The sequence below is a fragment of the Pipistrellus kuhlii genome, unplaced genomic scaffold (genome assembly GCF_014108245.1).
Source record: "Pipistrellus kuhlii isolate mPipKuh1 unplaced genomic scaffold, mPipKuh1.p scaffold_m20_p_11, whole genome shotgun sequence".
Lineage (NCBI taxonomy): Eukaryota > Metazoa > Chordata > Mammalia > Chiroptera > Vespertilionidae > Pipistrellus > Pipistrellus kuhlii.
The window spans coordinates 40,613,576-40,631,207 of record NW_023425416.1 but is presented as its reverse complement, the minus strand read 5'-3'; the positions used below and the strand labels follow the sequence as shown (position 1 = coordinate 40,631,207).

The 17,632-nt window shown below is 44.7% G+C and overlaps 1 protein-coding gene across 1 annotated transcript in view; it reads right to left on the bottom strand.

Annotated features, from left to right (window-relative positions):
* Positions 1-9,724: 9,724 nt before the first annotated feature.
* Positions 9,725-17,632, bottom strand: part of TGFBR2 (transforming growth factor beta receptor 2) — a 77,441-nt gene continuing 69,533 nt past the window's right edge. The window contains exons 6-7 of the mRNA XM_036431678.1: positions 12,024-12,151; positions 9,725-10,265 (exon numbers count right to left, since the gene is read on the bottom strand). Coding sequence (XP_036287571.1) covers positions 10,086-10,265; positions 12,024-12,151 — 308 coding nt within the window. The 3' untranslated portion in view covers positions 9,725-10,085. The remainder of the gene's footprint in view (positions 10,266-12,023; positions 12,152-17,632) is intronic.

Below are 17,632 nucleotides of genomic sequence, written 5' to 3'. Positions count from 1 at the left end.
GTTTTCTTAAAATGCAGGCATCACTCTTTGCAATTATATATCTCTGTGCATTTTTAAAATTAAGATGTATTGTCCATTGGAGACTTAGCACATAATCATCACTCAATAAATAATTGTGAAAATAAGCAAGGTTGGCATACAAACTGTGGTACTGAATGTTTGGGTTAGTAAATGTGCCCCTGAAGAAAAAGAGGAATGTTCCTCCTTAGAAAGGAACTTAGATTTGGCTCATCACAGAATAATTCTCTTCTTTGGACAAGTATGATTTTGATATCTAAATATTTGCTCACAAGAATGTAAAACTAGAGTCATAACCACCTTAAGTTATCACAAGTTGTGGGTTGGTTTGCATTTCACTAGCATTACCTGGAATAGACTCACATGTGAAATATACTGCAATTCTGACTTAATATCTGATAACAGTTTAGACTATGGATCATGTGGATGGGGAGTTTGAAACAATTTTTTTTTCTATGATTTGAAGGCTTTGAGATTTCCTTGTGTTGGTCATTTCTGCTGGGGAGGTTGTTGGGAGAATTATAGCCATAATCTGCTTCTGATCACTGGAAGCTACTGATTCCCAAAGGAGTCCAATAATCATGGCGGGCCAATATGACTTAGGTTCATTTTCAACAGATGAGGCCTGAGAAATGTCTGTTGGAGCACTGGGCAACTCCTTGTTAAAATTCAGTGGGCAGTGGGCTCTGTGGACGGAGCTTCTCACCAGGCGCTCTGTGTAAAGGATGAATGATGTGACTCCTTGGCACAGAAGACACAAGATTGCTCACATAAATAGATCCTGGAGAATCTAGAGTGTCTGACTTAGTCTCCACATTGTTCCCATTGGCTGAAAAATGAAGGCGCCACCCTAAAGAGGTGTGGGTGTTCTCTGGATTATGACTTAACCTCAGAGGTCTGCATGGTCCCTCCAGCTCTCCAGCACACTGGTCCCCAGCCTCATGGGCATTGCTCCACATCATAGTCCCCTTGTCTCCTTCCACCTGGGGCTGTGGTAGGCAAACTGTGGCTTGAGAGCCTCATGTGGCTCTTTGGCCCCTTGAGTGTGGCTCTTCCACAAAATACCACGGCCTGGGCAAGTCTATTTTGAAGAAGTGGCATTGGAAGAAATTTAAGTTTAAAAAATTTAGCTCTCAAAAGAAATTTCAAATCATTGTACTATTGACTAATGAGTTTGCCAACCACTGAAGTCCTGGGGAATCTTGGCTAAACTTGATGGTGTGGATGTAGGAAGCCTTGTTCTGATTCAACCTGTCTTCCTCCTTGCTTTGAGTCCACCACCAGCTTTTGAAATTCAAAAAGGCCTTTTCTTCTTTAACACACGTACCTAGAATCATCATGCCCCCCTTAGGTAATTCCCCATGATCTGGCCTGAATGGACATGCGAAGGCACATCATGAACAGGGAACTTACTCATATGTTTATCTCCCAAACACTATTCAAAACCTCCAGAGTCTGATAGATTTAGAAATCTGGACATTTGGAGCATTTTTAGAAAGCTAGTAAGATGGATATTATGTGAGACCCTAAAGGGCGATGTAGGTGACATCCCCATAAGTAAACACATTAATATTTCTGCCAAATAACATAAATATTCACCCTAAGTGGGATAAGGAACAACTATAAGTAGCCTCCCATCAAGTTTAGAAACTACGTGAAAGACATTTAGCTATTATTATATTTTTTTCAGAGCTCTTTGGTGTAAAATAGCAAATAAAGGATATGGACCTGCATTATCTCATCCCAACTATAAGCACTGTGTCTGCCATTTTGTTCTTTTTTGGTATTTTGTCAGTGCTATTAGCCGTGAAAGAAGCTGTTCTCCCATCAGACCTAGGAGATTTCAGAAATGGTTGAACACAGATTCAAGAAAACTATCAGATGGAAGTGTGATTCCCTTTATTATACTTCAGGCTGTGCAATGCATATAAATAAGGCTGATGTTCTTTTGTTGCAGGATGTGAACATTCCCTCTAATTATGGGAAAAAATAATCAATTGGTTCTTCTTCCCTTTCTTTCAAGCATTAGAGAGATGGAATGCAAATGCATCCTTCTCTGGGGAAGATTTGAAGATTAAGCAAACTAATTATTTAGTTGCTAATAATTCAGGCTCCAAGTTGATAGGGTACCAAAATCTGATGAGCCAAGAGCAGGAGCAGAGCCTGGGCAAAGAAAAAGATGGGAAGTTGAGAATTTCTAGGACTTAAAGGAGTGACAGTCATGAGCGTCTCTGGAGAGGAGGGCCCCTGCCTATTTCTCCAAGGCAAGGAGCTGAGGGCCTGGTGGGTTTTAAGAGAGCAGCCATGGTGCACCAGGAAGCAAATTTAGACATTTGGCCCTCAGATTCTCCCAAAAATAATTCCAAGTCCCCAAAGGCAAGGAAGCAGAGGAGAGGCAGATCTGAGCAGAGGCAGCAAGTGGGATAATGGGCCTCACGGGGAACCAGCTTCATTGACAACCGAGAACCAGCACTCCCCAAACCTTTGCCCCTTTTCTCTGCATAAAACCTGGAGCAATGGTAAAACCGTAGGAGTTAGTGGGGAAGGGTGTCCCAAAAATTAGAGCTGAATTTCTCATAAGCCCGGCAGGATAGGGGTTCAGATTAAAAAATAAGTAGGTTTATAGAAAAATAAGACATGTGATATTTCTTACACACCTGAGTTTATAATCTGAGGGTTCTAACCACAATAATTTAATTAGAGTGTTACATTTTACTGCTATAGAGCATGTTAGTTGTAATGGTGACTGATGCCTCTTAAAAAAACAAGATTCCAGAATGTCTTTCTGGCTTGATTCATTTTAAGAAAATGATTCCAAAATAGTAAACTGGTAAGATCAGCATACACACACACACACACACACACACACACACACACACACATAGCACCACACCCACATAGGCAGATAATGGACAGCAGGCCATTTTTGGTTCATTTATCCCCTTTCACTTCTGTTTAGCAACATTTTATTTTTAAATTTCTCATTATAATTGACATACAATATTCAGGGGCATAACATAGCAATTAGACATTGATGTAACTTACAAAGTGATCCCCACAATAAGTCTAGTATCCATCTAATACCATGAGCCCTTATTACACTATTATTGACTGTATTTCCTATGCTGTACTTTACACCCCCATGACTGTTTTTATAACTGATAATTTTTGTTTCTTAATCCCTTCTCCTTTTTTAACCCAACCAACCCTAATGCCCCTCCACATCTGGCACCCCTCCCTTTGTTCTCCATATCTCTGAGTCTATTTCTGTTTTGTTTATTTTTGTTTTATATTCCACATATAAATGAAATCACTTGTTTGTTTTTATTTGATAACCCTATTCTTACTACTCTCCTAGGTCAGTCCTGTCATTACCCCCATTTTACACAGAGAAACCAAAACATAAAGTCCAGGGTAAGTCAGTAGCAGAGATGGGCTTTGAACCAAGCGGTCTGATTCTAGAGGCCCTATTCTAGGAATGTTGACCTGACTATTCAGGCAGACATGAATGAATTTCAAAGGCATTTTACCTCTTTGGATGGCCCTAGGACAGTGGTCGGCAAACTCATTAGTCAACAGCCAAATATCAACAGTACAATGATTGAAATTTCTTTTGAGAGCCAAATTTTTAAACTTAAACTTCTTCTAATGCCACTTCTTCAAAATAGTCTTGCCCAGGCCATGGTAATTTGTGGAAGAGGCACACTCAAGGGGTCAAAGAGCTGCATGTGGCTTGCAAGCCTCAGTTTGCCAACCATGGCCCTAGGTAGGACACTGGAGCAGTGGTTAGTTATTCTGTTGTCTGACATCTTGGGTATGGATGGAGAGGAGACGTTGGGGACAATTTCAGATGCACAGGCTATATGCAGAAGTGACTTACTGATCAAGTGTGTGTGTGCGTATGTGTGTGTGTGGAAAAGGAGAGAACATTTCACAGTGTATGCAATTTTAGCTTAATTAGAAGAGGAAGAGTGTTAACAAGTTATTTTTAAATGCACCAAAGAGCAGGAGGTGTATTAGAATTAAATTACACACCATGAGGCTGATTGGCAGCCCATGTAATGTTGGAAAGTTCACAGTCTTGTCTTTATCAGCTCAGTTTGCAAAGTAGGCCTGAAAGCTGTGTCCCCAAACCCATAGTCTGGAGCTATAACTATTCAAGTTAAAAAAAAAAAAAAAAAAAAAAAAAAACTAATTGGAAATGTGATAAGCAACGATTAGGCAGCCTATTTCAGGAAGAAAACGAGCAAAATGAGCAGATGCCAACTGCTGTGACTTTTGTGAATAAAGGATGGACACTGGTTTAAATGAAAGCTTTTCTGTCAGTCACCTAGGATTTCCCTCAGGGCTGCACATTAGCATGTCATTTGCATAGAGAAGTTCAAACAAAACCCAGCACCACCAGCTAGAAGCTCCTGGGCACAAAGAGCCTGCATTCAAAAGCTGCTGACTGGTGGGAGGGAGGGTGTCCCTGTAGAGGTCACTGGGAGACTCACTGCCAACTGGGAATGCCCCTGACCTTGCAGTAGCGAGAACTGAAATAACCCTGGCAAAATGGAGCCTGCAGGGGGTCAGAGGACCTTGGCTCCTGTTTTGGCTGAAGTTCTTGGGCTGGAGCCCAGAGTCCATGTGCCTTTGAGGAATGACCTTCCCTGGGCTCCCTGATGGCCACTGCTTCCCTCCAGGGCAAACTGCATCTTCCTCCTCTGATTTGAAGGCTAAGGAGTCAGTCCATCAGGCCCTCCACCTTGTCCTCTAACTATAGCTGCATCTCCTGTTCAAGCAGTCGTGTGAATGCTGTGTCTATTTCTGTGCAAATCCCAGGCTAAAGATTGCTCCCTGGGGGACTGTGAGCAAGATGTCCCTATCTGCCTCAGTTTCTTCATCTCTAATATGGAGGAAAGACTACTTCCTAAGTGTGTGGTGAAGATTTAAGCAGATAAAGAAAATAAAACAGATAAGTGTGTTTGACACTTTGAGTGCTCAATATATGTTCGCAATTGATGTGGATTTGCTTCTTTGCATGGAGCTAACATCAGTCATTCATATTCATATCCCCTGTAGTTGCCAAGAATAAATACCGTACTTAGTGCATTTAAAAAAATCAATTCCAGTTTTTAAACTCGGCTATATTTCAGGTAATCATATTTGTGAAGGCTCACATGCAATGTGTTTATTTTTTTTCTAATATTCATAAAATAAAAACAGACCCACTGAACTAATGTTTTCTAAGTTGGCAGCATCTGAAAGCATCTGAAACACCAGGACACATTTCACAGGTTGGGCAACTCTGTCTACACACAGTCATTCATCTCTCAGTGGCTCTCTCAAAAAGAATTGAGACAACACTTATCAGGCTAATGGAGAGCCAGAATGGCAATAGAATGGAAAAGCACCTTCCCTGCCCTCACTGAGCAAACAGACATGCAGCAGGGAGATGAGAACAATGAGAGCCCTGGAGATGGGGGAAGGGGAGCGTGCGGCAGGGCGCCCCATTCCACTGGGCAGGCCAGTTCCCACAGGAGACAGGACAAGGAAAGAGGACCAAGCATCATTGCAAACTGTTATTCCAACTTATTCTAAATTCCCATTTCAAGACAACTTGGCTGTGCACCCAGATTCTACCTCCTGGAGATCGGAGGACTGTTCCTAGAGCCCTCCAGGCATGATTTCTCATCTGTAAAATGGGCACATCATCCAGCTTGCAGAGCTGGTGGAGGATAGAACCTGCTGCCACAGCAGGTGCCAGCAAAGGAGAGTTTACATCAGGGGATCGATCCTCTCATGACAGGATCTTCCTCATCGGCAGGCTTGCTGTATGTGCTTGGTTCTCCTCTGGATGTTTAATGCTCTTGGGTTACCTCTTTGGCAAAGCAGCCCTTGGCATACTTAACCAACTTAATATGGGTTGTGGGAAGGCTTTCCAAAGTCAAGACACAACTCTCAGAGCCTTGCATGTATTTCCTGTTGCAATAATATCCTGCATAGGTGGAGGTGCATAAGATCCCACTAGAAACTGAGGCATGGAAAAGTTTTGTCACTTGCCCAGGTCAAACAGCTGGCAAATGGAGGAGCAAGTAACTACCAAAATTAGTAACCACTAAAATTGCAGACTATTTGCTCAGATGCTGGGGTTCTTGTTCCAACATTAAGAAGGGTTCAGCAATCTGGAGAAAGGCTGTGTGTAGATTAAGTAGGAGTCCAAAGACGAAGATAATTTTGAGAGGCATTGGGGGTCAGAGGGGCCTGGCTGAAGAAGCTAAGTTCTTAGCTCCCCTTGTCTCAAGACCCCTTGCTTTTTATTAACACAAACTGTCCTAAGGCAAGGTGGAGATAAACACTTCATAGGGTTTCATACAGGAGCATTGTCAGATTGGGAATGTTCAAGTGTTTGGCCAGTAGGAGGCAAGATGTAGATTAAGATGTCCTGAGCTATCTGGCAGCAAACAATCATCCTATTCAGGTTTGGGGGAAATGCCTTTAGCCATTCCAACAGGTGACTACATATGTGACTCAGCCCTTGTTGAGTCCCCAAGTTCCATCAACTTTTTGATGAAACTCTTAAAATTATGACATGCTGGAACGGGTTTCTGGCACTCAGATATGTCTCTAACTAGTGCCCACAGTAGTGTAGGACTACATCATCATCTAGCTCAGTGATTCTCTGCTAGAGCAATTTCCGTCTCTACCAGAAGACATTTTGTTGCCACAGCTGTGGGGTGGGTGCTACTGGTATCTAGTGGGCAGAGGTCATTGATGCTATTATACAACCTACAGTGCAAGGGACAGACCTCTCCCCAAATTATTAACTAACACGGAATGTCAGTAGTGCTGATGTTTAGAAACCGTAAGGTTTCTAAACCTTCTTAACTCTGCAGAACCTTAACTGTGCAGCACACAGCTATCTCTAATTCCAAAAGGGGGAGCTTCAAGTTGGGGGCAGGAAAACCATATGTACTTTTGTCACTGGAAAGTGATGACCTTGAGCCAACTGCCCAGAGTACATTTGCCTAGTGATGCAGATAAGCTGGTTACAAACCTCAGGTGAGACACTGTGGCTAGGTAGAAAGGAAGAGGGACGAAGCATGACATCTGGCAGAAGTCGAAGATAGCTATCAGCCAGCTGCTCATGTAGAGAAAGGCGAAAATAGAAGAAGCACGTGCTCTTATGCAGCAACCTTGGCTGAGCCACGCCCTGGGAGAAGCAGTCATGGGGATGGAGGCAGCTCCCTGGACGGTGGGGAGCGGGGAACTGGCTAAGAAGGCAGCCAGGGGATGCAGAGGGACCTGCCAGGGCCCTGGGATCAGGCAGGCCACCCACAGCTTCGGCTGTATCTCATGTTATTGAACTGCTGCTATGAATGCTTTTTTAAAAAGGGGACCTGAGGCTGTCAGTCAAAGAAGGATGCAAATGGAAAAGTTGGAGAGGATTATGTCTTGTGATGTTTTTCTACATAAACTGCAAAATAACCAAGTGAGGCTATAGGACTTGGCTACTATGAATAGGGACAGGAGACAAGAAGCTGACCTGAGTACTTTTGCTTTATTCAATCTAATAAACATTTTATTTATATAAAAGACGAACAATGCACAGTATGAAAATAAGTGCTTGAGACATTTGATATAAAAAGAGTATATAGCATTCACATTCCTATTTTAATACATGAGTATGGCTGAAGTGTTCCATAAAAGAATAAAACTTTCCCTTTGTGTAGAGTAGTAAAAAAAAAAAAAAGTCAGTATTTTTAGGAACTACAGATTATTCCTTGGTCGTCGTCTTGAATAAGAAAAACAACAACACATAAACAAATCAAGCCACAGTATCATCTGATTCTACATTCCAGTTTATGCTGACCCAGAAGTGATAAAGCTCTTTGGAATCATTAGTAGACCAGTATTCTAGAAAGTCGCCACTAGAGGTCAATGAGCAACAGCTATTGAATGGTGTCAACAAGCCTTCAAAGTGCTCGGAATTTCTGGGCACTTCCCATGTATTGTAGCCAACCTGTCCTTAGGTTTCAGCCCCTCATACTCCCTCCACCCCCACGGGATAGGGTGCCTAAAAGTTCCACCTACTCCCAAACTTCAGTATGCCTGCTAAAACCCCAATGAGATGAGCTCTTTCAAAATCCACATAGAGCTGATTGACTCACTGGGAAGTCTCTAATATTCCTATATTTGGCAGAAAATAAGTAGCTTCTTAAAAAACACACACACACACACACAAAAAAAAAAATGATTATTTGCAGCATTGACACTTGTTTGTGGAAGAACAAGTTTCCTATGGAGTATTAAAGCTCATTCTTTGTTCTTACCACGCGGATTTCCTAACTTCAAACAGGACTCCTGTGTTCCACCCTCAAATCCTCACTAGGAGATTCTGCAAGGTTGGGAAGGCTGGTGGGATGGAGAGACCCGTGATCATGAAGAAAGCTTCTTGGAGAAAAGGACTCCCCTCCATAATACAGAGGGGAAGGAAGCTCTTAATAGAGAGACAAAAGAGACCTGGGCTAGCTGGGACCGCTCAGAGGAGGTCCCCTTTAGTCCAAAAAGGCCAACTTCAAATCTTAACACCAAATGGGGAGAGGAAGGGAATCGGTCATATGATGCAGCCAGGGAATGATGCTTGCATGCATATCCCTTATAGGGGGACTTGGTCCCGGGAGGGGTAGAGGTGGGTGGGCAGAAAGCGCCAATGTTTACATCAAGAAGTGAAGCAGCTTTATAAGTGCGTCCACACCTTCATTTTATAAGTGATGTGGGTCAGAGAGAACTGCAAACCATCTGCTAACTAGTCTCACTGGAGGATCTAGATGGTGTGTGTGTATGTGTAAAATCTCCAAATATGTAAAAACTGGCTCTATTTTGTGAAATACAGCGCTGGCCAAGCACAACACATGTTCGGAGTGCCCGAGGAAGTGGTCCTGACTGGGGCAGTGTTGTGCAGCTCAAATCCTTTGCACCAGACCAAGGTACACTTGAGCACTCTGGAGCCTGGGAGACACAAGCTACTGGTGTGGCTTAGAAAGCTGGAGACTCACACCAAGCGTGCTGAAAAGTTAAACACAAGGAACTCTGGGGAGATTTGATCCTTTTTAGGAAAGGGAGAAGCGCTGGGAGCAAACAAGAGTAACATAGGTATGGGGGGAGGAGAATATATATATGTATATATGTGTGTGTGTGTGTGTGTGTGTGTGTGTGTTTGTGTGTGTGTATGTATATATATATTATTAGTAGAAGGTATAGCAATTTCATGGACAAGGAAATTTGTCCTGATTTTTCTGCAGCCAGTGAAGGCAAAAACAATGCTCAAGAGTATTTTAACCATTAGAGATGGGGCCACATTTCTGCGCTAGTTGAGGAAGGCAATGCGAGGCTGGCCAGATGTTGGGCCGGAAGCTCAAGTGAACAATCCAGGAGAAACAGTGGCACAAGGAGCCTCGGGATCTGGTTCCCCATACAGTGGGACTCTTAAGTAGCTCTGTGGACAAAGGAGGGCCTGCACACACGGAATGATTTTGTAGAAGCAAGTGCGATGTGGCCATAGCAGACTGTGGGACACAGAGCCTCTCTCCTAATGCCAGCCCCTTCCTCCCCCCATGTAGTCAGAGAACCACCCATCCCACGTGTGATTGTCAAGTGCTAATGTTGTCATGGATCCCTTCTTCTGTGCTCAGCTCTGGAGCTCTCCAATCAAACCCATTTCCTGGGAAAACCTTATCTTTTTCTTTATCTCTTTCCAGAGTATGGCTGTATATATATATTTATATATATATAAAACATAGCTATTCCATATTTATTTACAGGCATTTATAAAGTGCAAATGTTATTAGCAATTATAAAAGTCAATCTCATTTCCTGAGGAACTGCTAACACAGCTTATCCTATGACAACGTCAGAGGCGTAGAATGCTTCATGTCACCCACCCGGGCCAGCTGTTTTCTGCTCAGTCCCGTCGCTTACAGGGAGGGAAGTGAGCCCTGGTTTTCCAGAAAGCATCCATCGGCTTAGGGGCAGCTTCCGCTGCCTCTGTTCTTTGGACTTCGCCCAGCCTGCCTTGGAAAGAGCTATTTGGTGGTGCCCAGCGAGCCATCTTCGGGAATCTTCTCCTCAGAGCCGCTCCTCCCCGAGAGCCTGTCCAGGTGCTCCAGCTCGCTGAAGCGCTCGGCCACACACTGGGCCGTGAGCCGGGCTTCTGGGTCATGGTCCCAGCACTCGGTCAGAGTCTCACACACCATCTGGATGCCCTGCAGAGGAAGAGAAGTCCACAGGCAACATGAGCAGGTGTGTTGCTGGGCTCCACGGCGGGCCAGATGGTCCCTTGTTCCTGCTGCGCGGGCCAGGTGGGAAAGAGCCCATGCATCGAACCGTTTCCACCAAGTGCTCGCGGTTCGAGGCCAGCCAGTGGCATGCAGAGTGAGGGGGCTGTGCATAGCCCTGGACACCTGTTGGACCTGACCGCTCTGCTGCCTTCTGATCACAATAAGTCGTGAAATGGAGAGACAGCACAAGGACCCTCAGTAGGCTTCTGGGGTCCTGAAAATTCCCAGGAAGTGCCCCCATAGCATATTGCGGGACCTGATACCAGTCAGAGCTGCCCCCCTCCTCCCCAGCGTTAGGCTGGGCCCTGCGAAACAGTTGTCTTTGTGGGTCAGACCTGCCTGATTTCAGGCCTTTTCAGATGGTTCAACCTGACCCCAATCCTGGCGCTCATTCAAAAGACCCATCCAGAAAATGCTGCCTAGTACCCTGGGGAGGGTCTTCTTCCAGGGCTTGAATGTTTATTTTGCATTGCAAATATTTTTGCTATTATTTCAAGTCCTTGTGGGAAATAAAGCAGGCCTGGGGTTACACAGATAGCCTACAGGCAGAAGGGGTGTGCTCCTGATGACATTTAGGCTCAACACTCTTATCTGCGGGACCACTCACCAGGTGGGCTTGGTGAACAGATGACTCCCAACACTGCCCTGAGAAGCAGCACACTCCCCCCACTTGTAACTTTCCGAACACCCCTCAGAGCCCCTCCCTGCCGGGGATCACGTTCATGATGTTGAATTAATTGTATAATGCACCTAATTGACGGTATTGATTGATGGCCCCTGTTAAGAGTGGAGTGTTATTGTTGGTACACAAGTAACATTTATTTTATTCTGACACTGTAATTACAGGCAGTAAATTAAATTAAATATTAAGCATTAACTTGAAATCAATAGGGCAACAAATCTCATTAAGGGGAAAAATGTATTATGCAAATTCTTTCCAGAATTTTATAATCATGAATCATGGCTTCATTACAAGAACTGCACAGTTGAGGAGGCGCCTTTGCAAAGGAATAACAAGAGTGCCTTGTGATTTCAGAGTTAACGCCCCACAGTCTCCTGTCATCTGAGTTTCAGAGGCCTGCTATAGATGACCTTTCCTACCATTTCTTGAAAAGAAAAAATAAAGAAGCCATTAGGATGTTCCCAACAAACTGACTTCCTGTTTGTTCATTTGCATGTCCCTCCTCTTTACTTTCTTTCATTCTTAGCTCTGTGCACAGCCTGCATAGGCCTGCACACGGACTTGGGTGCTTGCCTCTCAGCCCTGCGGGCTTACACACTCTGCTGATTTCTCTCTGCTCAGTATTTACTTCTACAACTGAAAGTTTCCAAAAAACATGTGGAACCCAGAAGGGAACACAACATAAACTCCCTAGGTAAAGGTCTAGAGGTGAGGGGCAGAGGCCACAAACAAAATATTTTAACTGGAACCGAGGGGCCTGGGCAATGGGACAGATGCCCTTCAAAGGATAATCGTGAGCCCTCTGAATGCTGTATCTACCTGCCAGTTGGGACTTCCAATAACAGGGTCACCCCACTTGACTGAAATTTTCTTTCTAAATAAAATCTAATGGGATCACTGCACACAAGGGAATCTGCCCTCCGATGGAAGCCCAATAGCCCAGAATCCTCTCCTACCTGAGGGGCCACTCAGATTCTCTCCTCACAACAGCCACCCCTTACCTGGTGGCTGAGCCAGGAGCTGGGAATTTCCGGTCGTCCCCGATCTCTCAGCACATTGTCCTTCATGCTTTCGACACAGGGATGCTCCCGCACCTTGGAACCAAATGGAGGCTCATACTCTTTCACTTCTGTTAAGAAAGCAGATGAACACAGAGGCATTGAGAAGAGTATCTGCAGCCGGGGGCCAGGAGCATGCTGGGAAGGCTGGCTGGACTGCAGAGGCACTGAGTGTCCAGATATATCCGTGACGACTCTGAGTACAATTTTTAATCTTGGATTAAAACTAGAAGGAAGGAGTGGTTGTAGAAGGAGCTTGAGGAGTATTCCACAAATGACAACTGAGTGCTAGGTACTGATTGGGCTAATAGGTAGGGACAGAGTGGAGTGCAAGACCAGCAGGGTCAGCAAGCTTTCACTGGGACACAAGCCTTCTCAACGGGGTGATGTTGCCCCAACAGAGCAAAACTGGTACTTTCTTAGGAGGTGGAAACAGTCTTACACACTAGAGTGGTTTGTAGCCCGACAATGGTCCAGAGAACAAAAACAGATTTCATAGGTGGTGTTGAGTTCATGGTAATGTTCAGCCTAGGAAGGGATGAAATTCTAATACGTGCTACAGTACGGATGAACCTTGGAAACGTTATGCTCAATGAAAGAAGCCAGACAAAAAAAAGATAAATATTGTATGATTCTCCTTACATGAGATACTTCGAATAAACTAATTCTTAGAGAGAGAATGCAGAACAGTGGTTGCCAGGGTGAAAGATGGAGGGTTAGTATTTAGCAGATTACAAAGATTCAGTTGGGGAAGATTAAAAAAAGTCTGGAAATGGATAATGGTGATGGTTGCACAACATTGTGAATGTACTTAATGCTAGTGATTTAATTACACACTTAAAAATGGTTAAAATGGTATATTATGAATAGTTTCATGGGAATTCATAGTTTAGAAAAAAATGTCTACAAAGTCTCTTTAGGATAGCAGTGATGAGAAAAAGTTTGCAAAATGCTGTTTAGTAAGATGATAGAAGGGAGAGATTAATTATAACATCAATAAACAAAAGCTTAAAAAGTATTTTCCTTCAGTGAGACATGCTGTAAAGACAATAGAACATGATGTAACCCTTCACCAGGGCTTCAGGTTTCAACTAAGATCAATTTCTTTATAGAAACTTTCATGAATATAACCGAAGCCATTCTTGATCAGATGTCCTGGGCAGAGCCCTACTTTATCATGTGTTCTATTTTAATATAATCATCTGCTTATTTGTCTTACTCAACTAGACTGTGCGCATTCGAGGACAGATTCAGAGTTCCTTTCTCATTCTTGTATTTCCAGCACCCATGAGAGGGCCTCCCATCCAAAAGGCTCCCAACAAGGGCTTTGGTGTGTGAGTGAATGAATGAAAGAGTGAGTGAATGAATAATCTGTCAATTCTGTCCAGAGTAGCAATGTATAAACCCTAGTTGAATTTTGCTTAAGATAGCACACTACTGAAATCAGTTTGGTTCAGTGGATAGAGCATCAGCCTGTGGACTGAGAGGTCCCAGGTTCAATTCTGGTCAAGGGCATGTACCTTGGTTGCGGGCACATCCCCAGTAGGGGGTGTGCAAGAGGCAGCTGATCGATGTTTCTCTCTGATCGATGTTTCTAACTCTCTGTCTGTCTCTCTTCCTCTCTGTGAAAAATATCAATAAAATATATTAAAAAAAAAAAAAAAAAAAAGACAGCACACTAATTCCAGTGGGTGAGCTAACAATATATGTCAGAGAGGCACGGGAAAATTTAAAAGATAGAAACAACTCCAGAACTAAAACATGTCAGAGCTAAAAGGAGAGAGGAGGCTGGATGCAACATTCTTCTCCAAAGGAAAGAGGATCTTTGACCTATAGCTTCAAAACAACCCTGTTTAATGAGTAAAACTTTCTCTCGTCGGCCCTCCCAGGCCAAGAAGTGAAGAAGCTTTCAAGGCAAAATGACATTTTGTGAAAATAGATGGCTTGCTCTTGTTTATTTGGTATTTTCCCCTCTTTCCCAGAACCCTGCTAGCATACTTAGCTTCTTCAGCCTCACCCAATCAGGAGAGCTAGCAAAATGTTGTTTTTCTACATCGTTTAAAATAGAGAAATGCGGGAGGAAGGCCTCCCTTCACACAAAGATAAGTACACACACCCTGCTGTGTGTACGCTTTTGCCTTTGTGGGTCCACAGTATTTAACCCATACTGCTCTTGGGGTGAGACTTGAGTTTTGATTTGCCTGCTGTTCATTTATTTCTTCCATTCTCTTTCTTTCTACCAAACTATAAAATTCCCAGGAAGAGGCTGAGCTTTGTGTCTTGCAACTCCCCAACCAGTGCAAAACTGCTGGGGCCAAATTACATATCTTTTATCCTTGTTTATTGTTCTCATTGCTTCTTTATTTTAGAAAATGCAGACAATTAAAAGTACAAAATCACTAGATAGATATAGACAAAAGCAAACATCTCTCAATTCCTTGCCCCTCCTTTAACCAAAGTGGTTTAGGCTAAAGGGTGGGATTAAAATTTATTTAGATTTTCCCCTTGTTGTTTGACCTTTACCCATATATTTCTTTATTTAAAAAACAAACAAACAAAAGCAAATGTTTTGCCCCCAGTTCATTGGGGAGTGAGACTTCCGGGAAACACTGTAGAAATGAATTACAAGGAAAATGAATTCCACTTGGGTGTCATGGCAACACCAGATTGCTACTAAAGCTACTAACCACCTCCTCTCGTTTCCATCCTCCTCCACATTGCAAATCTGAAACAACCAATCAGAGGACCACAGATCACAGGTCCATGGCATCGCTCAACATGTTTTGCAAGGAATACGCGCTGCATCTCCACAGAGGAAATGAACACAAGTTATTACAGATACTCTAAGGGTTTCAAATGGGTCAGACATAGAATGCTAAAGGAGAGTCTTCAGAGATGTGACCCAGCACCTCGTTTCCACAGGTGAGAAAACGAAGGTCAAAGGATGTACTGGATCCCGGGAAGAGCTCTTGGAACTGCCGACGGCATTACTGTCACTCTGATGGGACGGCTTTGCCTTTTTAGGAAACTTTCTCCTCCTACCAAACCTTTCAGAGACTTCTTTCTCCCCCACCCAGAACAAGCACAGCTGGGAACATGCCTGTCACCAACGTGACAAATGTGTCCTGGCTGCCTGGGCTAGGCCCTTCCCACCAGAGGACCCGAAAAGGGGAACCTTCTGGGACACGTTGGATATTATGGTTTGCCATTTCTAATCAAGCACTGCAGAGACACTACTGATGGCCAAGCGGACCCCTCTCCTTACTGCTCTTCTGTACCAACATTGCGCCATTCTGGGGTTAGGGGTGCTGGAGGACCAGAAAGGGGGTAGGAAGAAGATGGGAAAAAGGAGACTGCTGCATTTTACACTGCAGGTACCAGGTCAGGGCATGGCTGGCAAGAGAGTTAAGGCAGTATTTTCTAGAGTTCCTCTATGTGCCTTTGATCAAACAATGCCCAGGCCTCCCTTCTGTGGTGAACTGCAGGGGCAGCAAGTTAAGGGGTGAGTGGGATTAGTTCAAAGAGTGCCGTCCCTGGCTAATCTAGAATGAGAACCACCCTTTAAAAACATCTGGAAATGCCTCTAAGAAAAGAAGCAAAGAGTCCAGAGAGTAAGACTGAGTTTAGCCCTTAAAAAAATAGTGCTAACACTATGCGTCACGGGTTGGGGTATTGTCAGTGTTGTTTGCCCTGGCTCCATTGTGAACAGATAGAAGGATTTGGATAACAGACGTGTGCACTTGATGCCTTAGTTCCCATACCCACAAAATGAGGGAAGTCAGTGCCCTCCACCATTACTCTGTACTGCAGCCCTTCCTATCCATGGAATCATGCAGAGTGCCACCCTGCAATGTGTGTGTGTGTGTGTGAGATTCGTTTTTATTAAGTCAAGCCCTTTCACCTTTTTCACTTAAAGGAAGCAATTTCTGGCTTCTCTTTGGCACATCCAAATTACCAGCAACACTACTCTTGTGCTTCGGGGCCATTACCAAGTGAAACAAGGTTGGCCTGGACACAAGCAGTAAGATGCCAAGGCAGTGGATCTGATGATCCAGTGGCTATGATGGGCCTGGCAGTGGGGAGGAATGTAAACAGCGTGGATGCGCTAGACAAAGCGATGATCCCCCTCCCTAGCAGGCCTCAGCACGATTTCACTACGCTACTCGGTACACTGTGCAATTTAAAACTTATGAATTGTCTCTGGAATTGTCCATCCAATAGCTTTGAATGACTGCAAGTAGCTGAAACTGCGGAAACCACTGTAAACTGCTATAGGACCGACCACTGGCCACACCCCCCTCTACACTTACCCTTTCCATGCACACTGGGTGAGCTGGCAGTTCATCCTCCCACCTGGCCCAGGAGCAGCCCTTGACCAAAGACGGATGGGCGCTGTGAGATAAGCACCCAGCTTCCTCCTGAACCAGGTGGGGTGAGGCCGAGGTACACGTCTGACCTGGCACCCCAGGACCCCAGGGAAGTTAAACTCCAGTTGTCCACAGTGCAGACCTGCTTGCCGACACACCACTCACTGGCTTCCTTCTCTTTCATGACTCACTTCCCCGCTCCCTCGTTGGCATTTCCTGAGATCTATTCCCAAAGAGCTACACACACTCCAATTCTTGTTCCAGGCTCTGCGGCACCCAACTCAAGGCAAATGCCCATACAGTACAATTACGGGCTCAAACCAAGCCCCCGTCTCACCCACCCCAGGCGTATGGGGCTCTACACCTCAGGATCTAGACACAGGCGTCTTCAAACTACGGCCCACGGGCCACATGCGGCCCGCAGAGGAGTCTGATCCGGCCCGCCAGGTTTTTTGGGCAGTGAGCGCAGCCGAGGTGTTACAGTAGGAATTAGTAGTTCATATAGTCCGGCCCTCCAGCTCTCTGAGGGACCGTGATCTGGCCCCCACTTTAAAAAGTTTGAGGACCCCTGATAGAGGGTCTCACACACCTTTCCTAAGAAACATCATTTCACTGCTTGAGAAGGTGTTCTTCTTTCCGACTTCTTTCCCTTCCCCTGCCTTTCCTGGCAGTCTTGACTCTGACAGTCTTGTCCCACCTTTACCTTCCCCGCCAGGCCCTCGCAGCTTCCTTTACTTTCTCTGCTGTTTGGTGTCCATGCGAGTGTTGCTGGGGTGTGTGGGAGGCACTGGAGAGAAACCACACTTGCCTCCCTCTTCCCAGTTGGGCAGGCCTCCAGGGCTGGTCTCTGCACAGCAAAGCCACTCCCCTAAAAGTCAACATCTGGCCTCCAGCTGCTGCATGGACTGCAGCTCCAGCTTCACGGTGCAGCGAAGTTGTTGACAGTTTTCCCCAAAGCAGGGCCCCCGAGTTTTTATTCTGCCTTCTAAGTAAGCCTCCCCTGAAATCCAGCAAAACCAAGTGCTTCCATCCCAGTCTTTTTGGTCTTTGGTCTTTCTCTCCCACCCCTCTTATTTTATTTTTTTTCTTTTCTTTCTTTTTGATGCATTTGCACTTTTTGTCAGTCTCACAAGACTGTAGCAAGCTGACAGTACGCGCAGGAGCCATTCTGGGGGTTTTGTTTTT